The following is a 26,191-nucleotide window of genomic DNA, read 5'->3' as shown; positions in this document are numbered from 1 at the left end:
GTGACAGTGAAATAATTAACACAGTAAGTATTTCCAATCTGCTCCAAACTACACTATTCATGTATTGCTGAATTACAGGCTTGCAAAGGGCCTATAACTCAGTATAACTCAATTCCCCATAACTTTATCCACACAATCACTGTTTTTTTAAAAACATAGTACAAGCAATCTCAAATGCCTCAAAATCTCAAATTTTTGAGATTGATTGTAGACTTGGAGGGCAAATCTCCAAAATTTCAGGGCTACTTAACAGAAAACCAGAACATTATTGATCACAACTGGTTTGAAAATCCTTGAAACTCTGTTAACAATGCAAAATGTAAAAGCCTTTGCCTCTGTGGCCAGAGGAGCCAGAGTTAATCTGTGGCTTAAGGACATTAAACTGAAGAATTAACTGCAAACATAAAGTCCCTCCTTACAATTTGTAAGTCATGGTATCCATATGAGGACTGTCCCAAGTTCCCTCTGCATGACAGCAGCAGTGCAATGAGTCACTTCTTATTAGAATTTCAATATTTGAGAAACATCTCTGAAGTTATCACTCAGAAGATGCTGAAAGCTTCCAGCTCACTTCAGTTAGAGACTTCCAGGACAGGAACTTAGTGCTTACTGAAATACTAGACACGGGTAACTGCAAGGTGACATTACAGAAAGTTGCACAGAAATCACAGGGCTAAAACCAGCACTAACAAAAGCCTATCATTAGGATTCAGCTCTTCCAGATGTGCTGTCCTGTTCTTTTCCTTTTTCCAAAGGCATCTTGCCTCCCTGCTATGCTTCAAGTTTTAACACACCTAGATGGATGACTGCCCCCGTCAGTACTGCAATCTGAACCTTCTGGAAATGCACTTTTTTTTGCAAGAGTGATTTTTGCTCTGACATCTTTTATTGTGAGTATCCACCATCTTTCCTTTTCTCAGAAACTGCAGGAACTCCCCTAAAAGATTGAGAGTAAAGTTGCCTTTCACTGCTCATTACAGGAAGTCTCCCAAGATCTATTGTTCTAAACACAGGAGCAATTAGAAGTTCTTTTAAGATAATACAACAGAAACTTGTCCAAGTGCCATCAGCATTTTATTGTGATGTGCTGTATTTGAACTTGCACATATTATCTTACCTCAAGTTTCCATGCAGTCATTTTGAGGGGAAAGGAAATGCCATTCAAAGCAAAAGCATTCCAGCAGTAAAAATGCAAGTCCTTCACACAGTATTCACCACATCTCACATCAAACATGGGTTTATAAATTCCAGATGGAAATCAGGCCCCTACATCTGCCATCTGAAGAAAGCTTAAATGGAATTAAAGTTTATTTCATTACATGGTTGATTTAGTTAATGTTTTCCCAATTAATTTCCCTCATTTCCAGTGGGCTAAAACAGGCTCAAACAGCCTGTGCTACTCCCCTGTAAGGAATGACTTTGGGACCATCTTCTCAAATGTCATCTTACTAACTTTATCCAAGCCCCAGCTATTCAGATAAGAATGTGCCTGCTCTCAGGAAATATCTGCAAAGCAATAAAACACAGCCTCAAACACAAGTTTGGGTTCAATTCCTACTTCTGAGCAGTTGGGACCATCTGCACCCTCAGTTTCTCTGCCCCTAGAAAGGTTACAACAGAACTTGGTTATTGCAAATGAACTTAACTCTAGAAAATGGGAAAACCCATGAAATTCAGGATAGCTCCAAAGTGTTTACACATTTGTACTCTTCCTTGGCAGCTCGTAGTTTATATTGGCTCACTACAGTGATAACTGGAAAGGACTGAATCACCAGAGACAGGGAGGAATTGGAAATGGTTGGACTCGGCTTGCAGTACCAGTAACCACCACTGCTGGGGATCCGCCGACTGTCAGACATCCTAAAGGAGCCCAAAACCTGCAGACTTCCAGCAACCTGATAGCAAATAACAGTCTCCAGAGTGTCTGGATGGAAGTGGTGGGACTTTTTAAAATTTTTATTTTTCTGAAGCAATGTAGAAAAGACTGATATATTTCAGTCATTTAAACCAAAGATTGTTAAAAAAAAATACCCCAAAACATAAGATACGTATCTCCAGACTCTCATATCACAGCAAAATCAATCCAGGATGAGATATGTCAACTCTCCTGATGCAGGCTCTGCACAAAATATGGCAAATTTTGTCCCTTCCAGCAGAAACACATGTTGCAAACCACACACCCTATAGGACACTCTACAGTAGCATTGAAGTTGCAGAGTGGTGTTTGAAATAGGAAACGTTTCCATGGAGCAACAGTTCTTGGTACTAAGGTATCCAAATAGTCAAACTTAAAAACTACTCTGGCCACTCAGGAAATGTAGAAGCTGAAGGGGAAGACCCAGCACAAACAACTCAACACAAGAATGCTGTGGCAAGACCATATCACAACAGGTACCACTGCAGGTGTGTCTCTCAGTCTACCATACATTTTAGATTGTTTGATCCAATTCTAAAAGTCAGATGTTAAAAATCAGCTCTCTCATATTATAGCATTACCTCAGTGCTAAAAAGCCCAAGTACCTGCTACTGCATGTAGCTACTACAAGGTAGATAGAAAGGAAAGGAAGGAAGAATGTGCACTAAGAGCCAGGACCAAAACCTGCTGATATCAGAAGGGTTCCTACAGAATTTAGTGCTTGAATCAGACCCTAGTGCCATTTTCTACTTCAACAGGGACAGAAAAACAGAATAATTCAATCTTGACTCGAAAATCACTTTGAGTTGCCTCTAAACAAAAAGCGTTTCAGAAGACAGCACTAGGGGCTTTTTTCACTGGTCACCTTCCTTCTTGTTCAGTTGTTCACCATCAGAAAATATCTGCAGTTGTACTTAGTGCTTTCCTGCAAACCTTAAAGCTTTTAGAGCACTGAAGATGAATGAACTTGGCAGCAAGAAGAGGAAGGCAGTGATAAATAGCAATTTTGTGCTGAGAACGCAGCAGGTGGTAGGACACCAGATAAAAAGAAGATTAGTGGAGAACAAGAATCAAAGGCTTCTTTCCTTTTAAAGTCTAGATGGATGCACCGTGGTATTGGATCTGTAAATACACACTTTTGCTCCTACTTCACAAAGTAACTTCAGGATGACAAAGCCCAGGCTGGGTGATGCCACCCACTGCCCTCAGAGACGTTCACAAGTGGTTTCAACAATCAAATGGTGCAACAGCTCCTCAGGAAACACAGATAGTGCAAGTGACACAAAGAAAAAGTTATTTCACAACTCGCTGCTGCAGGAGAGGCCCTAAAAGTCTTCACCAATCATAGAGAAAAATACTTCGGGTCTTTTTTTTTTTTTTTTTTTTTTTTTTTAAAGGGAGAAGAAGCTCCAAGGTGTTCATGATACAACACATGCTCTTCGAGTGAGCCCTACAACTGACACTCCCCTCCCAAGTTAGATTTGTGCCTTGCCCCTTGTTCAGGCAATTTAATCTCCCAAAGTTAGAGTTTCCTAAGGGAAAGTGGGGAATGACACTGCCTGCATCATAGCTCGATGTTTATGTAGAGCGCTATTTTAGTGCAATGAATTAAGAGCAGTCAGGAACACAGCGAACCAGTGACAAGCTGGCATGGATTTGTGGAAAGTTACACAAATTCAGTTACACAAGTTTTGCCTGGCCTTAACTATCCCCGTTTTATAAATAGATAAAGAGAGAGGGGGTTAGGCAAATTGCCCAGGATCAATTAGCAAGTCCTGAACGACTTAGTGAAATCTCAATCTACTTCAAGTGCTTGGCAACACGGCCTGCCCAGGCCATGGCTGACACTGCGGCACCGCTCGGGAGGGCGCCTTGAGAAGTCCGGTTTTAAATCCTGAAGAGATCGTGTTATTGTATCCACGACCAAAAAAATCCACACATGGAGGGATGTGCACCTCTCAGCCTTCAGCAGACACCTGTGTCATCACGTTCAATCTCAGAGGGGTGGGTGACAGCATCATTTAATATCCCAGTGGATAAATGAGAGGAATAAAATAAAATGTTTGCATTCAGTGTCAGTAGCATGCACCATGGCTGGAGAGTGGCTCCTACTGAGCAAGTCTCATGCACCCTGGGAGAGTTTCTCCTCAACCTCTCCCATCCCTTCCCAGTCTATCAAGATGTTCATTTCATTTCACAGTAATTTATAGGTCCTGCATAATTAAATAAACTGACAAATGCAAAGCCTTGCTTAGCCATCTCCTGGTTTATGCATCAATACTGATGCCGATGCAGTTTTATCTTGACAGAGTGTTTTTATGCGTGGACTTTTAGACTCCAGGGAGCTGATAAATGCCAGGGCAAAGAGGTTTTATGCTCTGATTAAAAGAAATGAAGTAATTGCCATGGAGAGACTGGAACACAAAAGAACGTGGCTATCTCCATTTACATTGCAACCACTGTCAGCACAGCCCAGAACAATGGTATCTGGGAAAGAGCCCTGCTCTCTCCAGAGGACAGATTAATCCAAACTTCAAACTGAGAAAGCGGCACTCTGAATTGCAACAGGCTCCGAAAACTTGGTGCCAAGCCACAAGCTCAAGCCAGTGCCCTTGCGGGGAAAAAAAGAGAAATGTTAAGATAGAAGCAAACTACCTCACTTTGGGTCTTGCTGGTCAGCTGGATCTGTTAAAGGCAATTTTCTCCTTGGTTCAGCGGATGCACTTTTTGAAAGCCAAAGGAGCGACACAGTTAAAAATAGAGTCATGAGTAAAAATAAGACTTGGGGAGGAGTTTCAAGCTGGGAATTTGTGCAAGACATTAAAGGGATTTTTAGAATTCCCACTTTCAGCAGATGCCCCCGAGCTCACAGATCTTTCCACCTCTTTACCTGCAGCCACCTCAGTTCACTGTGCTCCCACAGTAGCTTTCCCCATATGCACAACACCAATTCAGGGTTATGAAGAGAACCTGAGAAATGTCTGACACACCTTCATCAAGCTGCTTTTTCTGTTCAGCCTTAACAGAATTTCACAGCCCAAAATCCACAGAAGAGGCTTTAATTTTCACTGGTCAGAGCTGTGTAATACTGCAGCAAAGTTACTGCCATGAATTCCATACAGTGACAGTTTTGAATAATTAAATTCACTGACACGTTGTGGAGGCACAGTCCTGCAGTGAGGTTTCCACCACTTCAAACCTCAAATGCACTTTTGCTTTTTTTCCACCCCTCAAAGGATTTCCAGATTGAGATGTACATTCCTCATTTACATTTGAGAATTACATTTCATCTGGGATAAGGAGCAGGAATTGTGTCAAGCAGTAGGAAATGCACAGGAACACAAGGTCAAAAAGCCAAAGATTGAATAAGACCTTCTTAACAACTGTTCACAGGCAGTTTGGATAGAGGCAGAAAGGAAGGAGTCATTATAAAAGAATGGAAGTCTTTCTTCCCTGCTACATGATTTAAATTTTTCATGTATACCAAACCAGCTCCTTGCAGGGAGGTGCCCCATTCACTCCAACCCTCAGGCTACATTCCACAGCTGATCAATCTTTTGTTTTTTATCTCGTGGTGTAACTTTCCAGCGAAACTTAAGAGCCGTTTGTTTCATGGGAACGAAGTGATGTCATCCAGCTCATAATTGAAGCGCTCAACAATCAACAGAATTATTCATAATATGCATTAATTTTATTGTCAAAGGCAAGTGCTTTGATCTCACTGAAACAAAACTCATTTTTATTGGGATTGGTTTGCTTCCAGCATTTTTTCCTCCTCAAAAAATTCCCCAGAAATTCTGCTACTTCATGCTGGGTCAGGAGGCAAGGAAGCTTAAGTGTCAGAAATTCCCACAGAAACAAAATCTCATCTCTTATGACCAGGTCAGGCTCTTCTCTATTATTCATTCATTTATTTTCATTTCTTTCAAGTCATCAGCTGCCTCCACAAAAACTAAAGTGCTTCCTGCCACTGCAGTGAACCCTCTGACCTTGGTTTAGTGGCCCTGCTGTGGCTGATGAAAGGTGGCAGGGTTGGTCCTTCTGCATGTTCAAAGCAAGAATTTGTAAAGAGGGAACTGTGCACATCTCGCAGTGCTGCTTTCGCAGGATATGCAGAGAGATGAATTTCATCATTTCAGTGTTGCACATATAAACCAGGAGTACTTCAGTCTAGGGAACATGTAAAATCACAGACAAAAAAAGTCCTCTGAAATGCACAGAGCTAAGACCAGCCAACCTTAAATCTAGTTATCAACTAAAAACTGCTCAGCAGAAAAAATACACGAACAGGTACCTGTTGCCAATAACCCTTAATACAAAAACGCCAAGCCCTGACAGCCTTGTGGAAGAGAAACTCAAGCAGCCCTCTCTGGGCTTGGCTGAAACACTCAGAGTTACAGCTTCTTGCAGCCTCTCCCAAAACAGCATCAAAAGCTCCATGCAATTACAAATCCAATGTGTTATATCTTGGTCCCATTACGGAAAAAAAATGTAGGATTTCACTGTATAAAGTTTGCTCCTTTAAGCATTTTTGAAGCCACTCCCTATCTTCCATCAGTTGCCAAATAACTGAATTATTTACACCTCATTAGAAATATAAGAGCAGGCATTAAGGGCACCAGGAGATTTAAAAAAGAAAACAGATACTTCAGGTTTTAAACAGAAATAGGTGCCATGTCCTGTAAAAGGGCTTATTGTCCTCTGCAGAGAGGAGAGTTACCTATAAAAAACTGCATTGCAACATGTTCTGTTTCCGGGTGGAAAATCTACACCTTTCATTCCAAGAATCAAAGCCAGACACAGATACTCCAAAGGAAGAAACAATGCTACAGGCACTTCTCCCTCACACAAGAGTCACTGCCTCATCCCTAAACTCCCAGCACACTGGCCTGACCCACTGCTGTGACTTTACCAGCAGGACAGGGCACTAAAGAAGAGACTTTGTCACACAGATATGGCTCTTCCCAATTATACATGGGATTGAAAATGTTACACACGTCCAGGGATGTTTGCCAAGCTGGAAGGACAGGACACGAGCTCTGCTCCCAGCTAGAGGTGGCACTGGGACTGGAAAGGCACTACAAGATCCACGGCAAGAACACAGTACTGAGGGGAAGGAGAACTGGAGAAAAATTGTACTCAGCATGCTGGGAAGAGAAGGAAAATGAAATATCACAGGTTCTAAATGTACTCTCCAAAAATCTTGGCTTACTTAATAGTCTGCAATAATAATAATAATAGTCAAAAACACAGAATAATTTGAGTTGGAAGGGACCTTTAATGGTCACCATGTCCAACCCCCTGGCACAGGCAGGGATGCCTTCAACCAGAACAGGTTGCTCAGAGCCCCATTCAACCCTGAATGTTTTCAGGGAGGGGGCATAATTCTTGATTTCTGGAAAGAAGAGTGAAGTCTGGAGGAACATGTAGGAAATAAAAGATCAGAAGAGGATCAGGGGAGGAAAACACTCCACACAACACCCTCTTCTCCATGGTCTGTCCCCAGCCAGGACTGTTCCCAGCACAGCTCTGTTGCTGCAGCTCCTGTCAGCAGTGACTGCAGCACACATCTCCAGGCACACCTGTATTAGCTAAAGCAACTGTCTTAACAGTTTTTCTTTGCATGACTGCCTCCAAGACTTCCAGCTCACCCCAGTTTGGGCTGGGCCAGGGCAGGCACTTAAACACCCTCTCTGCCATGCAGCTCAACTGAAGCAGAGCAGGGAGCATCTACAGGAGCAGTTTGACCAGTTGGTGTTTCCCTAAATGACTTTTACCATCAGATATGGCCATTTCCTTCTGATGGATCTGTTCACCCTTCACCAGAGACCTGTGGAAAACCATCTCAAATGTCAATGATAAATCAGTGAGGTCTGTGCACTCCACTTCCAAGCCCATAAACTTGCTGATGTAAAAATCTGACTAGCTTATGCCAAGAACTTTATCTGATCTATTGATTCTGAGGACTTCACAATCAAATGATTTATATCTGCTGATTGTCATTATTCCAAGTAATAGTATTTTAAGATAACAAGAAGTAATAAACTCTGGGTTGGCTTTTCGTTTTGGTTTGTGGTTTGTTGATTGTTGGGGTTTTTTGTTTGTTTTATGAACTGTAGGGCTTTTTGAAGCTAACATTTTTATGCAGGTTTCTCCTTGATCGTTAAACTGTTTCTTTGGATATGCAGTTATGCCTAAAGTTTACTCAAAGCTACCAGGAAAGTTACCTGCAATTTGCACTGAGCCATCTTCTCCAAGAAGAATATTTCCTGCTTTCACATCCCTGCAGAAAGATAAAGCAACAATAAGTGGAAGTCATTAAATCTTCACTTCAACCAACAAAAAATACACTAAAAGGTTATTGTTTCTTATACTTTGTTTCTTATATTAGTATTTCTTGACTCAAATCATGCAGAAATAGGGACTTAATTGCAACTTCAGTAGACGGTATTAAGTAGTATTTGTATGATTTCTATTTTAGGTACTACACACAGAGAAGAAAATTTAAAACTCTGAGAAGGTTAAAATGCAAGGAAAGTGGTTTGTCTCAGGTTCTTAGAATGAGCTGAAAAGGTGAAAAGTGAACCTAGCACTGGTCAGATACTCATGTACCCCTCTAGGAGAGAGACTTCAAGAGACAGTGTGAGCTGATCTGGTTCTCCCCAGCCCCACATCTCACTGCTCTCCAGCCCTAGAGAAGTTCCTGGGTTTCCTCAGGAAATCAATTTAGCCCTGTACACTGATGAAAATCTAGAGAGTAGAAAAATGTTGTTTGCTCCTGGCTTAACGAGCCTGGCCAGTGAAAAAAAGTCTCCCTGTTATCTTCTTTTTTTTTTTTTTTTAATAAACAAACGCACAAGAACATTCAGCATGTCCTATGAATGTTTTGTACTACCCTTTTTTTAGCCAAAAGCTCTGATTTTCAGGTTAACAGCAACACTTCCCCATCCTTGAGGGCAACACTACTTTCACTGCAAATACTTTGAAGTTTTCCAGTTTATTTTTACAGGCTGCTCCACACGCCAAGCCAAGAGAAGCACTTCATAGTCGACACCCCTGTTCAACAGCACAGGCTGCTGAACTTGCACTGCCCAGGAACCCACGTGGAACAGGAGCAAAAAGATGAAAACAAACCTAAAACAAGCAGATTTTTCCTCCACTGCCTTTGGCAAATATTCCAAATCCTTTCACATACAAAAAGAAGTCCAAAACTATTTTTTCCTCTCCTCCCTAGTGCATCATGAGAACAGAACTGGTGTGATGGCCTGGCCAAAGAGCCCCAGTCAGGCCCTGGAAATCTCCTCCTTCCTGGCTTTGCTATTCTGAAGAGGAGGCTGGGCCACTGCCAGTTCCAGGCCAGGATAATTTTAAACACATCCTCTCCAGCACTAGCATTTATCAGACTCTTCCCAATATCCAGTCTAGGACAGTGGCAATGGCAATCCTTTTCCCCAGCACACAGCAGAACAAAAACTGCCCATAAAATACTCCCACTAAAGATGAAGAGCAAACTGCAGCTGGCAGTACTTTTAGCCTTCAAACTGGTATTTCAAGTCATGCCAAGTGTACACCTCTTGCTAGCAAGTGCCCATCCTGGAGTCTAACCCCAGTTTGAAGCACAGGTGTGAGAGGGAGTACAGGGAAAATTCTAATTTGCTTTAATAATGACCACGTGTCTCATAACTTCAGTTTTATACAGATCTGATAGCCTCAAGAAGCTGACCCTCCCTTCCAGAAGCATGACTTTTTGTTTTCTTCCTGCAATCAGCACCTGGTAGCCATTGCAGACAACACAGCATCAATGGATGCTCTTAAATATATGAAGGATCTGAAGGGATTTAATGCAAAATTAAGCAGGTGGCTACACCACCCCCCCCATAGCATCCATTGGCCAAATCAAATATAATTGGTGCTGCTGAGCTACTTGCCTTGAGAGACACAACCCTGACTGAGCCCAGCACTCCCACAAACTGCTCACGGTCCATAACAAGGAGGAATGGAAAAACTCCCTGCCAATATTCAGGTAGAAGATGCCTTTGGGATCCAGCCCCAGGAGCACATGGAGCCACGGGAGCGCAGCACCGAAATCTGGGGTGTGCTAGGCAAGGAGCTGGCTCACACAGTGGGAAATGTGTTTGGCACAGGCACAGCCACCTCCAGGAATCCCCCTGCACACCAGCACTCATTCAGAGGGAACACAGGGCCTTCAGGAAACTCTCCAGTCCTACTGGAAATGTTTACCCACAGCTGATTCTCCTGTGACAGCCAGGATGCACGAGGCCCTGCCAGTTCCAGGTTATGGGGAAAGGAACAGTGTGCATGAGGCTGCCTGTTGAAGTTATTCCTTCTCTTACTGGAGTAAGAGTAATTTCCTCTTCCATCTGTACTCCAAGGCAGCCCAGGATGCTGGACCATTTCCCCAGTAAGCTGAGCCATGCACTATTGTGCAGCCTTTCCAAACTTCCCCTCTGGCAGAGCTGCACGTGTGGCTCACCAAGCCCTCACAACAGACCACACTCAGCCACGAAGGAAGTGCCAGGGAAGATTTTTAAGGATGAAGTCTCAACTGTCACACACTTCATAATCCAAAACAACTCAGGCAAGTTTCACTGGCATAGCAACAGCAGTCAGAAACCAGCAGGCATTCCCTATCACCAAACCAATCCCACAACAGGAGAGCAAGCTGGACAGGCTTGGAATGCAAGAAGTAGCCAAACAAGCACTCAGATTGAATCCCATAGAAAAAATGAGCCAAAGGACTCCAGGCCCTTAACCACCTCAAATCAAAAGGATTTCTTTCTTTATAACTTCAGCTTGGATTAATTAAAATTTACATATTTTCTCATTGGAAACAAAAGTCAGAAAATATGATGCTTAAAGCTAGTTCAAGAAATTAAAACAAGTCACGGCCACAATATGAAATCCAGAAGGCCAAGACAGCCACTGCCAAATATCCAAGTCCAACTACAGAATTAAATCATCACTTCATGTGGCACTTCCTCACAGTGACCAGCCCTCTGTGAAGGCTGTCATTCACTCCAGCCTGGCACACTCCACCCCAGAGCAGCAAAACTGATGGGGCAGCCAGATGTTTGAGGAGTCACTGTTTCCATTGAGGAGTCATTGTTCCAGAGAAGCAATTTCCAGCTTTCCCATTCCCCACCCCAGTGACAGTGGCTGTAGTGACAGGCTGCAGTAACAGCACAGCAACAGCATCAGGTGAACACAGAGCAGCTTTAACACTGGGTGAGCACAAACCCCTTCCTTTTGGCATACATTGGTGCAGTAGCAGCATCTTTGAGGCAGGTTCTCCTGTAAAATAGTATTTAAAATTAAGTGCATTTGAAGCAATGGGGCAGGGGAAAGAGGATCAGCGCTTTCCTGTTTATTTTCACCAGGAGATGCTTATAAACTTGTGAGCTGAATGGCGAGAAGTTTGTTACTCCAGGATATAGTTACTGCCAAGTGTAACAATTTGAAGGCACTTCCCATTAATGTGGTAATGACCATATCCTGGGCTGATACACTGGGAATAAATGGTGTGCCTCTGGCATAATTGCTATAGTGGAAACAGGAAGCAGCTTTAGCGTAAACAATAATTATATCACATTTTAAATGAAGTTACAGAAGGCTGGAGTAAACTTTCTTGTCAATAGCTTAACAAATGCTACAGTAGTTCTGGACACTCCTGCTCCACAGCTGTCATCTTCCTCTCTTCTAAAACCTTCAAGAAGAGCCTTTCCAAAAAATAACAACTATGTTTTTATTTACCTTGTACTTCACAACCAGAGTGGGAAGAGCGGTTTGGACTCGCTCCAGTGCAGAGCTGGATTCTCCACATCAGCCTTGAAAGGTTTCACAGCAGGGCAGAAACCATTCTTCATCTGCATTCCAAACTGGTTCAGCTTCCCAGTTTGACCAGACAAGGGTTATATCACATCAATGTCTCCAGGTTGGGGCTGGGCCCTAGGCATGGGGTGCTGTGCAACCAAATCTCATCCCAACAACAAAATTACGGCCAAGCTCCAGCTACAGGAGATTTGGGAGCACAGGAAGGCAATGAGATGATGCTCCCCAGTTTTAAGTGCCATGTTCCACGTTCCCCATAATTAATTTTTTCAGTGGGGCACAGGGAAACTACATGAACTGTATCCTGGTGGTTTGTTCACATTACAGAGTCCTTAAAATCCTGCTAAATGCTCAGATCCATCCTCAATCCTGTTGCCCTCAATCCTTGGCCTCACCCCACGGTGGTTGTTACAGCCACAGCAACCACAACAGAAGGGACCTGAGCAAAGAGTGTCAGCCCAGGAGCTCAGCAGTGAGAAGAAAACTGTCGCAGGAGAGGGCAAACAGATAAGCCCTGTTTACTCTGCCTCTGCTTCCAACCTGCTGGCATGTGCCTGTAGAACACAAAGCTGGCTGTAAGCACAGCCATGAGTCATTTGCCCATTAGATGCAATTTACATCAACTGCAACAATAAATTTTCATGGACTGAACTCTATAGTGCATAATTTGGCACGAGGAAGGAGCGGTTGGTCCTGCCAAGTTTCATTTAAAAAAACAGAAGGTGCAAGATGCAACAATTACTATTTTCTTTTAATGGTAATGAATAATAACTCAAAATATTTATGTTGAATGCAACCAATTGCTGGAGTTGACAGTGTTCTAAATAGTTTTTAAAATACTTCCACAACAGTATCTCTACATACAGTTAAATATGAGGCAATCTGTGACATTTTATACCAAATGAGTGCTGCTGTCCCTCTACCATTAAGCATTCCTCACTTCAATAATATGCTGTTACCTGTGTCACCTCTTCACTCTGCCTTATACACCAAGATATAAAAAGCTGGTGACAGGCAAGAGCTTTACCATTTAGAGCTGCAAAATGTAAACTAGGCTTGGAGCGTGCAGGCAGATCAGTATTTTTACCCCCTCAAATGTCAGCACGTTCAGTACCACATAGGAGAAGGCATTCAAGGCAATTGCACTGAAGTGCTATACATTAGCATGTCCCTGGTCCTGCTCAGAAAAGCTGTGTGCACCAACATTTTCCATTCGCCACAGCGTTGAACCTGAAGTTCCAAACTCTTGGGCAAGGTGCAACTGCTGCCTGTTACAGAGCTGGACTGAACTGCAGAGCCGGACTTGGAAACATCTCCCAGAGCTTGAAGGTTTTCCAATGGCAGAGAGCTGGCAGAGCAGTTTCCATACTCCCTGCTGAGCCCAGCATAAGAGGAGAGCAGAGAAAGCCAAGTCCACAGCTTGCTTCACCCCTGCTCATCCACAGCCCTCTCAGCAGGTCCTCGTGGCCACTGGCAGCCAGGCCCAGCAGCAGCAGCCAGGCTGCCATAAATTCCAGCAGGGGACCAGCCCAGTGACATGCTTTATTGCCCAGGATCAGGGAAACACAGCAACTGCTGCTTTTCCCTTCTCTGAGCTGCTCTCAGCTGCTGGGCTGTGGTAAAAGACCACGGCCTCCACACAGGAGCTGAGCCAGCAGCACAAGGCAACTCATCATTAACTCCAAGACTCAAAACGGTGGAAGCAGTTTTTGAAGCTACACCTTCATGAGAGCTACATAGGTGGGAATAATTAAAGGCTTTTGAATTATCATTTTAATGGCTGGAGAAAGTCAGGTGAATAATCCAGTGTTACCAGGAATTTTAAAAGTTTCTCAGGCTTGGTTTTTTTTAAGCAGTCTGAAGCAAGGCTTTAAAAGGCAGAAGTGACTGACAGACTGTGACTTTGCAAACAGAGCCACGTGAAGACAAAGCCCACTGGAAAGGACTGTCAGCTTCCATCACACAGAGCTTTAAGAGTACAGCAAGTACTTGTTTTCTTCTTGCCCCACCCGTAGGATCCAGGCAGATCACTCTGAGTGCAGTGAAGACCTCCTGGGAGAGATAACTCCATCCTGTCACCTGGCATAGGAAAACCTCAGTAAGGGCTGCATGAGAAATTCATCTCCCATTGCACTTCAGTGTAAAAACATAACATATCTTTCAGAGGCTCCACAATGCATTTACTAGGTACAACCCCTCTCGATTTTCTGCCCTCCAGTGCTGCAGGACTGCTGCTTTAAGTAGAGGGTTTGGGGCCCAAACCACACTCAAATTTGATTTCTTTTAGGTCAAGTTGCTCTGGCAGCTCAGACAAGGGACGACTCACTAAAGAAAAGCTGCAGGAGATCTGCCTGAAATTCACTGTCATCTTGGCTGTCTGAATAGCTCCAGGGGCTGGGAAGATGCTGAGGCAGTACAGAAAGAGCTGCAGACCTTGGGCTAACTCGGTGCAAGGCTTTATTATGAAGTGAGACAGGCAGCAGTGTGTCACATCCTTCACTGTGTCCCTGTCTGTCACACAGCCACCGCTATCTCAACGCCTGCAATTTTCCTTTATCTCAGCAAATTACATCCAGTTCACACTTCTCATTCCTGTGCCAACTCTGTCTCTGATGGTTTGGTGTTCTCATTAATTCCTTCCCTTCCCACGTGGTTCAAGTCTAACAGAGGATTAAAGAGAGGTGCGTTTCAAGGACAGATCCTGCCTGCCTTGGACTCCACCTCCCATCCCTGGCATGGGATCCAGCACCCAGCCCAGCAGCAGTGCTCAAGTAACCTCAACTGCACATCAATGAGAGGCAAGTTGCTCCAGCTAGATCCAAACCCTTAAGAAACAGTTTTCAGACACATCAGCTCCTTCAGCCAGAAAATACTGCTACCAGCACTGGAGCTAGGCCTGCCTCTCAACATGGAGATGATCTAACCACACCAATACTCACTGCCCCACTTCCTCCTGTATCGAGGCCTTTCACACATTCACCCCAAAGCACATCACAGCTGTAACATCTGCTCATGGCAAGGAGGATCTGCCAAACAGCCCACGCTTCTGACAACCTCCAGCAGTTGCTCCAAGAGAGAAGCTCCATCTCCAACTTCATACACCACTTTGAAAGTTTCCCCTTTTCTGTCAGAACTTCAGTTTTTTCTCTTGCATAGGGAAAGGACTCTGCCCAGCAGGCTTTAAAATCAAGCTTTCATATGTTGAACAGCAGCTAAAATTGTAACAGGATTTCTTCCACAAATTCATCTATTCAGCCTGTCCATTTCCTGATCCTGCTTCCTAAGGACTGCAGTGGGGACAAGGCACAAAGACTCTTTAACAGCTGCTGCATGAAGAGCAACACAGAGAGTGAGCTGTGGAGTCACAAAGTCTCTTCCTACCCCTGGAGGCCCAGATATTTTTGGGACACCTTGCCTTAGTCATTGGTAAAAGAGGGAAATAGTCAAGTTAAAAGGTGGTCTTGTTTCAGTAGTTCATGTCAAATTCTTTCATGTGGAAAGAGGTGAGTTTGCTTCACGTGGCAATACCAGTGACACCACCATGCTGCAGTGTCTCCCAAATGTCAGAATATTCCTAGTATGCTCAGGAATAAGAATTTCCAAAAAATTACCACGTGTACATCACCCCAGTATGAGAACAAGCTGCATCAGGTAACAGAAGGAACAGGAATGTCAGTGATTCACACATATCCCTGCTGTGATGGAAAGATGAAAGGTCATTCTAGCAAATACAGAACCAATTTGGATCAAATTAGGCCACAAAAAATTGACACGGGCGAGCTCAAAAAGGTCTCCAGTTCCCAAAGGCAATAAGCACCCTGTTCTGAAGAAGCAGTAAATCTGTCTCTACACACACAAGGTCCATTCCTCATGCAGCCAAGTGCTGTCCCTATCTCCAAAGCCACCCACAGCTCCTGCTCAGCCACGTCTGCAGTGTGATACAGGAGGAGAAAGTCAAGACAGCCAGGGCTCACAAGAAACATGTCAGAAAGACTTCCTTCTCCAAAATCTGTAAGATGACAGTTTTAAGCATGACCAGCATAGGAAGAAAGATCTCTATTTCATCCAGTTATTTCCATAAAATGGAGAAGGCAGTTATAAAGTCAGGTATCTGTACAAAGGAAACAAGTCCTCTCTGAACTCCCAGTCTCACTTGGTGATGCTTTCCAGGCTACCATGAAGAGATAGATTTCTCTGTTGCTGTTCTTTCTTTGTTGCCCTAAATGTGTGTGGATTTTGTCTCACTTTTGTTTTTGAAAGTATTCACTTTACTTTCTAATATCAAAGTTTTATTAGAACTCTACAAGGCAAGATAGAATTCAATTTAGTAAATATAAAAAATAATTTCTGATGCAGCCTTGGAAAATTTCTTGTATGTTTTTAATATGCTACTGCACAAATTTAGAAAGTGGCCCTTTTCTCCTGCTTTAGCATAAGACATGAATAAAAAGACTGCAGTGGTCTGAATAAATGTTTAAAGCACCTCTGCAGATGCAACTTTTAGGATCTATGAAGGCCAGGAATTCTGGAGCCCCAAAAGAAGGGACAATATCCAAAGCTGTCTCTTTGAAATGAGTTATATCCACGTCATGTATCATCACAGTAGAACAGATGAACAAGACAATTTAAACAATTACTTTGCTGCTGGAGAGATGCTGCAAGAGCCTATACTGGGTGACCTAGTCTCAGCAATCTACACCAGATCAAGGCAGTGACATGAGAAAGATTTCCAGTGTTGTACACGTGTGAATGGCACTTGGTTTCCCCCGAGTAAAAGCTAAAAGTCTGTTACATTTTCACTTGATACATTTTATGCTGCAGATCGCAAATGATTATTCCCCCTGGAAACACATCAAATTCAAATACTGCTGACAATTTGAGAATTGCTAGAAACCACCATTATGTGAGTGTACAACTCAGTCATGGATCACTGACCAAAACCTGTCACTGCTGTTGGACCTTCACAAGATCACCCAACCTCTATTTTCCCACTCTTCATTTTTTCCTGCTTCCCATCTCCATGTAGCAGAGCAGAGAGAAAAACCTAAAAACTCCTCTTCCTTCATAAAAGGCCAGAGTAGCTCTACAAAACCGTTGGGTTTACTTTTGAACTAAACCTCCAAACTCAAAGTTACCTGGAGTATCTGTGGGACAGCCAGTGACAAAGTTCAGAGGTAGCTCCTGGGTGTGAGGGAAATGACACGGGGAAACACCTGATTGCAGCAGCCACACCTTCAGGCATCACCCTGGAGCTCACCCTTGTACTGCAGGGAGTTCCCAGGAGCTGGGGCATCACCTGGAGCCACTGCAGACCCCCAGTGCCCCTGTGATTTCAGCAGCAATGATATTTACCATCAGAGGTTGGAATCCCAGGTTTTAGACTGTCTTTATCCACTTTGAGGAAAACAGTCTCCACAGGAGTTATTGTTTCTGGCTGTCTGCAGATTTGGGATTTACATCTGGTTTGTATTATCTCTCGGTAACCACAGGGAATTTTCTTTTTTTTTTTAAACAACGAATTTCTGGATGATGCAATGGAAGAAACAGCCACCAAAACGTGCTGCTTTGCCAAACCACCACAATACACCCCAGTCTGACTGTGCAGGGAGTGGGGATTCAGTGGTCCTTGAGCCCTTGACACTGCACAACAAGGTTTATTTGGGGAACAAATCACCCAGTACAATCTAGAGCAGCCTCTTGTCCTCCTTCCTACTGGGACACACAAGAGTAACACTTCTATTCTTCTGGCTTCTGAATTGTTCACAAATTAAAGCTCTAGAATTTCTATTAACTACCAGCTCTAAAGGTTATTTCTACCCATCCCATACTATAAGAGAGAAGAGACCAAAGTACACCTCCATGAATAAAAAAATTGCACTTCCCAAAGCTAAGCAACAGCCAACTTTCAAATTACTGGTGTCTTGACTTAAAATCAAACTGGCAATTAGAGGTGGAAAGGCTCCACATCCTGTTATCCATTCCTCAATCCTCCCCTACCAAAGTTCACTTCCAAAACACACTCCCCAGAGCAGGATCACAGCACTGAGAGGAGGGCTTGAAGTTCTCCCACAGAATTCCTACAGGAACATGAAAGTCCAGTATTCCAGAGGCACACTGAAATCCAGTTTAACCACAATACCTGCCAGCATGGCTATCAATGCATTAATCAGCTACATGAAAATTAAGCTTGAATCCTGTAGGACAGCCAAATTCTGCTGAAAATATATATCCACCAGCTCCTTCAACTTAAATCAAAAACTTGATACTGGAGGTGAGCTCCTGCAAAATCCCACACACAAATATTGGTGATGTGTATGTGCAGATAGATAGATAGATACCCATTTTTCAAGAGTTAATTACTCTTAGTATGGGTAAAAAGGCAAAGAATTAAACTTTGATTCCCTGTCAAAACCATCCTAAGGTCAAAAAAGAAAAAATAAAAACTACAACAAAAAAAACCCCAAACCTATTTGGCATAAAAGCACAGCAAGAATATTGTTTCCAGGGTCTCTTCAAAGCCAAATTCCAACAGCTGTCCCAGCACCCCGCTGCCCACATTCTCATTTTGAAGACACTAAAAACCCCTCAAACATTTTGTATGGGAGCATAGGCTGATCTAACTCAACACACAAAACATGTTGCTGCTCCTCTCACCCTGTAAGAAGTAGAGCAGCAAACAAACTAATAGCTGGATTGCTGCCATGCCAATAGCTCAAGTGCATGCAACTCTAAACCACTTCCCAGGCTTTTTTTGTTTTTACAAAAAACCAGAACAGTATCACATTTATTGTGCTGCAATAGGAGAATCTGGTTATATTTGAGCAGTGTATTATTTCACCTGGTCTAACTAAAATATTCAGTTACACAACAGCTAATCATGAACACAAGATAAGCTCAGAGATAAAAATAGGGAGAAAGACAGAGAGACCTTGTAACAGTTAATCAGCATGATTCATTTGTCAGCCTGCCATACGCAGCACCACCTGAAAAAGAAAGCCTTGAAGTTCCCTCCAATAAATCTTTTTAAGCAATAAAACCTCTTGGGTTGCTTTTGCTTTGGTTTTATTTCTAAGTCATTCATCAAACTCCTGCTAATCCCCAAATACACAAAGGAATCAGAGTCCAAATGGGGAAGAGGTACAACATACCCTGAGTGTCACCCAGCCCAGATTAGCCTGGCAGCGACCCCTCACAGCACATCAGTCTTGTTTGACTTCCATAAAGAAATGTGCCCGAGCAGATTCCTGCAGCACAGCTTCATCCCAGGGCTTCCCAGTCTGGCCCTGTGTCCTCAGCGCTCTGGCTGCTGCCCAGGTACTTAACTCACTTAACATGAGCCGGATCACTGGGATTTCAAATCCGCACTGGGATCACCGTGCTACGCAGGAAACCACAACAGGGACAGTAGCAGCTGGCACAGGAGAGGTGGCCAGGGACAGCGACAGGGACAGGGACAGGCACAGGGCAGTGAAGGCAGGGAGCTGCCAACTCCCAGATAAGGCACATACTGGTGATTCTGGAGCAGAATGGGGACCATTTGTAATCAATTGTTACTGTGGTATAGAGCGTTCATGACAATAAAACTGATTTTGTCTTCTCCTTTGTCTTTGCCATAAGGCCTCAAACACTTCCCATCAGCCCTTGCAAGATGAAAACAAAAAAAAGCAAAGCATCACTTTAGGCAATGTGGGAGACTTCAGCATTTATTCCTGAACAATGGCGTCTATTCAAGTCTCAGGCTCGCTGCGGCTGTTAATTAGGAAAGTAAACAAGAAAAAAATTATAATTTAAACCTTCACTAGATATTTGGCTTTCTAATCTCCTCTAGAGAATACTGTCAAACTCCTCTCCTGTCCAAAGCAGGGATTTACACTTCCACACCAAGCGAGCTTCCCAAACCTTAATTGGAAGTGGCATTAAGTTCAAGGCAGGAGTAGGCAGAGCAAGATTCAGCAGCAGCAAAATTTCATTAAGCCAGTTTTTCACGTGTTAACTTCATTTACCCATTTAAGATCATGCATAATTTAGAAGTATTGAGTAGCTCCACGGACAGAAATATGTTCTCTGATCTCACTGGTGATTTACAGCCCCACTTCTGGTCTACAGTGCCCACAAAATCACATTTGGGACCCAATATTCATCCTTTGGGCTGTGTCACCGGCCTGGCTGTCCAACTTCAGATGTGCTAATTACAGTCATTCACTCATACTGAGGCTCTAATTTTATCAAGTTGTTTTCTCCAAGGCGTAACATGAGCAGAGTTGGGATATTTAGCACAACCAGCTGAACATTTTTCCTGCTAGATGGCTGCTTGCTTTGGGCTGGCTGTTCCAGGTCTTAACTAAAGCCCTTTAATTTTGACCCTTCACAGCTGATCTTGCTCTGGCCTGAAGTTCACCTCAACTACAGCTGCCCCACACTTCACACACAATATCTGCAGTTCAGCCATCACTGGATGTGCTTCTCTTTAGAGCCACATACTTTAAGCTGACCCAGGGGAACAAAGTTCAGTTATTTTAAACACTTCCTCTCAGAGCATCTCAGGCATGGCTGCAAGATTTCCACCTGCCTTTCCCATCAGCCATGACCAATCTTACGACCCCTAGCATTAAGCAAAATGGGAAATCCATACAGATCTGCCTAGGGATGAGGAAAGGTTCCAGCTGCACTACAACTTTCAACTCTGTTTTCCTCAGCAGCACACACACATCTGGATAAAATGGAACACAGCATGATGAACTCCATTAAGGAAACATGTTTCATCCTTCAAAGGCATGTCAGCTTGCCTTCTGCCAACAGCCAAAACAGCTTTGCTCCACAGGTAGGAAAAACACAACTTTCCTCCTGTATCCCACTTCTCCAAATTTCCCAGACCACTGTGCCCAGCACAATGAGATAATCCAAACCCTTTCTATGATAAAATATTACACAACTTTTGGAGCACCCCCAAAATACAGGGATGAAACACAAACTTAAACTGCAGCAATGACACAGCTCTGATTCCTTTACTGAGGTATGGGCAAAATGCTTCAGTGAGCAGGATGAGAATGGTCACAGCAGGTTTGATCCAGTTCACTTCCAAATGATTCAATGTGAATCATATTTTCTTCAGACCAGCAGTGGGAATTTTGTGAACATGGTATTTTTGCTGAGTGCAGTAAAACGAACCCCATACCACACACATAAATATATACTCTCTAATCTTCACCACATTTACTAGTTTTGCTTTTCCACTGCAACCAGCCAAATGGAGAACCACCTCTCTTCATAACATAAAACATTATGGGTATCTTCTGAGAAACTGAGATTTAACAGGTTTCTGCTGCTTTAACATATATATTTCAATTTCACTAGACCAGAAGATAACTAAACCAGCCGAGCAAACCAAGTGCAGGTCACAGATGAGCACAATTTTGTCAATTACTTACGGCAAAGTAAAAAGTTACAATGTAATTGGCAAGTAAGTTGGTTTATTACTTTACTCTGAATTCCCAGAGCCACCCCAAGTCTTATCTCAAAAAACAAAACAACAAGCAATCAGCTATGAAATTAAAACTGTCTCAAATAAAGACAATGATTCCTGTTAAATGAGAATGTTAGTTGAGACTGGAAACTGAAATTTGAGGCTCCTTTCAGGGAGAAGAATTCCACCTGAATTATTTCCAACTGTTTCTTTTCTTTTAATCCAAAATAACGTACACAAGCCAGTCAGTTTGATTGAAACTGTGAATACTTCTTCTATTTTCTAATTAAAATAATGTTTTGGCAAAAACATTACCTCTTCTTCTGCAGCTATAAGAGGACAGAAACTTACTCCAGCACAGCAGCAGCAATGCTTATAATGGCATTGTACCAGAAGAGAGCCAAGCTCACAAAATTCCCAAGAAAGAAGAGGCTGTTCCAGTAGCAGTCTGTGGCTGGGATTGTGTGTATTACCCACAAGCAGTATATTCTATTTTCAGCACATATTTAGGATTGCAAATCTCAGTCTTTTTAATGTAGAACAGATCAACTTGGCATCTTCTCCTACTGAACTACACCACACCTTGACACCAGGACAGAGGGAAATGTGATTTAAAAACACATCCCAAACAAGACAGCAGCACAGAAACCCATGAATTTCAGTGATCTGTCAAATCACAGGCCATTAGTTAACTGGGCTTTGCCTACAGAGTAAGTTTTTTCCATTATTTTTATTTCCTTTTTTAATGAAATTATTAAAATTCTAATTTTATTATGTTAATCTTGCAGTTAACCTCAAAAAAAAAAAATCAGAGTTGGAAGGACTTCTTATTAAATTGCTCAACTCTGTGCAGTGCTCTTGGTAACTTGTACCTCTGCAAGAAACAAAACCAGTGGAAGTTTTCCAGCTTTCCAGCAACTACACTTTGCAGCTGAATGCTGACATTTAGAAAGAGATTCTCTGTATTAGGACTTTCAACACCCCAAAACTTACCCTGATTTTTGCCTCAAATAGTCACTGAATATAGACATAGTATACAGAATACAGCCATTTGAATTCTGCATTTTAATTAAACTTCCACCTTTTTTACTTTCTTCTCTTTATACCCTCAGCAAGTTATGGGATGAAACTCTGTGCTCAAGCTACTCTGTTCCAATAACATTTTATGACAAAGTGAAAAAAACCATAAAATACCTGTGGATTTGCCCGTTTTTATGTAGGTAGTCCAGTCCCTCCAGCACTTCCTTTAGGATTGTGGCTATACAGGCTTCATCCAGGACACCAGTCTTGTGTTCTCCTTTGGCCACAATATGCTTGATAATATCCAAAACAGAGCCTAGAGAAGAGTTAAATATCTTAGTTTAAACTAGAAGAACCAATTCATAGTTAAGTGTAATTTATCATTGCTTAATACACAAGAAATTCACTGATGATGGTCTGGATCAGAGTCAGAATTGAAGCTTTTGCTGCAGGAAAGCAGAGGCAGTAATTGCACCCCTGGGGGCAGAGCCGCACGGTGGGCTGTAAAACCCCTGTGAACACAAAAAACTGAGAAGTTATTTGAACAAGTCAAAATGTAAAAGGTACAGACACAGGACTCTTGGAAGGTTTACAAGTAGATACTGATGCTACAGCTGGCTTAGTGCTGAGTGCTGGAGATGCTGAAGGGGGAAATGGAAAAAGCAGGGGGCTGCCAAGACTCTCAAGCTGAAGGCAACAAGCTTGACAAAATTAGGCACTCTTTTTCAGCTCCTACAAATTCTGTGCAGAGGGATAGCAGGAAAAACCTCATCTGTTAAGAGCTGGTACAACCCTAACAGGGAAAAAAGTGGAAATCATTAAATAGAGAACAAATGAGGCTGAATTCTGACAGTAAATCCCTTCTTCACTGTGTACAAAACTGGAATAGCTTAGCTCCTTCCCTAGAAGCATGTTTAGTCTCTCTCCCAAGCATGGTGTGAATGACATCATCTTCCCTGACAAACCAGGCTTTAGAGAGCAAACCACTTCTTCAAACTGCACCCAAGAATAAATGGAACCAGTGACTCTCACCAGGCCTCTTGTGCAAGGCCCTGCTTCCCACAGACACGGGGCACTGCCCTCTTTGTACTTGAATCTGGACTGAAGATACTTGTCAGAACTTTTTATTGCTCCAGCATGGCATGGCTAAGCCTCTTTTCCAAAGCCTGTGCCATTTAGCCCCTTCAAACTTGGGTTTCTATGGTTTAATGACTGGACAGGGACTAGTAGGGTTTTTACAGCTACGAGCACAAAGCAGTGTCAGCAGTACTGGGAAGTTCTTAAAGAATGAGAAAAGCAGGCACAACTGGAGAGAACAAATTGCAGCTTCGCCTGTCTTTGAACAGGAAACTTGCAGGGTAAGAACATCCCAGTATTAACTCAGCTAGTTTAGAAAAGCTAAGTACAGTTTTAGGAAAGTTTAAAGAAGTTCATTGTTCCTAACTCACAGTCAAGAAAGTAAGAGAAAATTATTTTTGGATCTGAAGAACAGAAACTCTCATGCATTTGGCCCATGGGAGGATCAGAAGTTTCACCTCATAAATTCCTGAAGCAAGGGAAAAATACAGTGGAGGTTTTTGGTTTGATTTTCTTCTCACCCTTCAGATTCAGGTAGGCAAAAAACTCCTTCCTCTTTAACATTTATTTTATTAACTACCCCAATTGAATTTCTAGCCCAAAAACAATCGTGCAGATCAGTTTTCACTTAGAAGAGTATTTTCCTTTTGCATTCTCCTACGAAAGCAGAAGCTGCAAGGTTTGAATACAAACACTATGTGGAAAGGCTCATTTTGCACAATTCAAACTGCACAGGAAACAATAACATGGGTGCACAGTGTCCCTTAGTTGGTGTAAAGCAGAATATGCTGAGCTCCTGCAGCCAGCAGAGCCACTGTTTCTCACTTTCCATCTTCTCTGGCCCACTGGCATCAGCTTCACCTGGACATCAAGACATCCAGTAAACCTAGGATATAAATTAAGGGATAAACTGGTTGCCCTGAATGGCACCTTCAGCTTCCTTTTACCAAAAAAATCTTTGCTTAGTTGAAGATATTTGCAGAGGACACAATCTTAACATAGAAGACTGTAACAAAAATAGAAAAAAAAACCAGAGGAAAATGAGAAAAATACAGAAATGAAGTTACATAACATCGCCCCAACATTTTATGCAAGAAAATATATATACTCAGTACTCAGTGTTCAGCCTTCCTTTACCAAGCAGAGAAATACACTCATATTTAGTGAATTTTAACATGGATTTTAGCCAAAGGTTTCTCAGGTGATTTTGACATACTTTGGACTTTCTGCATCAGAGCGAGAGTATCTTTACTGAAGAAAGCTGAGATTTCAGATGTTGGAGATGAATCCCTTCACTGAAATCTCACCTTTATGTTCTGAGAAAAGAATCTTCTGTTGTATGTCATAAAGACTCACCTGGCCTTCAGTCTATCATCTTTTCACATCTAAAGAGCATGTGCTTACTAAGTTTGAGGCTTCTTATTCTGGACAAGAATTTTTGTGGCATCATAAAAAACCCCACCAAAAAAGCCCCTCCACATCCACTTGTTCATGCTTTTCCTCTGAAATGTGCCTTAATCTGGAGAACAAACTGTCACTTGTTTTAGAAGTCCAGTGAAAATATGTGATTCTTCACGTACTCGTTTTGTCCTCTTTCCACCCACGGCTCCGTTAGCAGACTTTGTTCACAAACATCTCCCTTCTCCTGCAAAGGGCTCAGGGAACATGAGGAGGCAGATCATATGGTGTTCAAATTCATTTGGTCAAAAAAATCCTCTATTTAGCCAAGTTAGAGGTTGCATTTAACCCTGAAAGGAGGGTGGAGGGTAGACAGACAAGAGGGCATGCACAGAGCTAGTCCTGGTTGTGAAAAGGCTGATTCACACCCAGGCTATATCTGCTCCCAATCCTGCCTGACACTTTAAGCACATTTATTTTAAAACTACTTTCACATTGAGATGTTCATAGAAGTGGGGGAATTTGCCAGCCCTCTACAGAAAGGAGAACAGCAAAAAGAGATCAGCAAAATGCCCACTGCAGGAAAGAGTAGAAAGTCAACTCAAGAGCCACCTTTCTGCTGGACAAAGTGTTCTTAGGATCATCCCCCACTTGTCTGCTCAGGGTTTGGCCACTGGCACCACAGCACCATGAAACTGATTTTTCCAACTCACAAATCATTAAGTTTAGGAGTCAGTTCTGACTCACAACTCCAACTTCATTAAGCACAGACCAGGGAATACAAAGAACAAAGCCAAGCTACATTTCCAAGCACTGCTCCATGCAATTTTCCAGCATTCTGGCTCAGGAAGCCTGGCATGGAGCAACAGAGTAACCAACTCCCTAAAGAGAAGCCCACAGCCAAGGTAGGAGCTACTTTGAAAGGAGAAGTCATGGGAATGTCACTGTCAAGGAAAACACCTCCTGCTAGAAGGCCAGGATTGGATTGCAGCATTAGGCTGATAAACTCAAGGCAAAGTTGGTCCCAGGGGTCTCAGTTACGTGTGTGACACACTCAGGGTAAGACCTCCACTGCCTCAGGACACAGACAAATCCCCACACCAAGAGATCAGGGAGTCAATCTAAAGAGAAATTTGACTGTTTTGCACAGTGGCCTGTTCCCAATCCAGCAATACAATAACTGCTAAAATTAACTGGAAACTAATTCAGCTGAACTGGAACCAGGGCCTAAACCACACCAGAGGATGTGCTTAACAAACTGACCACACTGCTGGGAAACACCAGCATGACTGGAGACTGCCAGCTTCAAACCAGTTTAGGAGTAACCGGGCAAGAGAGAGAACATCCAAACACAGCTGGATCTCTGCTTAAACACAGCTGTACAATGGATTTGTGCTCCATGTGCAAACTGCTCAATCTCACTGTAAGGCAGAACCCAGTGGCAAGAGGATCACTCTAGAAATAAGGTA

General features: G+C 42.9%; 1 protein-coding gene across 1 annotated transcript in view; it reads right to left on the bottom strand.

The window, feature by feature from the left end:
- OXSR1 (oxidative stress responsive kinase 1) overlaps positions 1–26,191 on the bottom strand; it is an 87,769-nt gene that overhangs the window by 25,709 nt on the left and 35,869 nt on the right. Inside the window, exons 4-5 of the mRNA XM_066314004.1 lie at positions 22,422–22,563; positions 8,143–8,198 (exon numbers count right to left, since the gene is read on the bottom strand). Of these exons, the coding sequence (XP_066170101.1) occupies positions 8,143–8,198; positions 22,422–22,563 (198 nt within the window). The remainder of the gene's footprint in view (positions 1–8,142; positions 8,199–22,421; positions 22,564–26,191) is intronic.

The sequence above is a fragment of the Sylvia atricapilla genome, chromosome 1, assembly GCF_009819655.1.
Source record: "Sylvia atricapilla isolate bSylAtr1 chromosome 1, bSylAtr1.pri, whole genome shotgun sequence".
Taxonomy (NCBI): domain Eukaryota; kingdom Metazoa; phylum Chordata; class Aves; order Passeriformes; family Sylviidae; genus Sylvia; species Sylvia atricapilla.
This window is presented reverse-complemented; position numbering and strand designations above follow the sequence as displayed.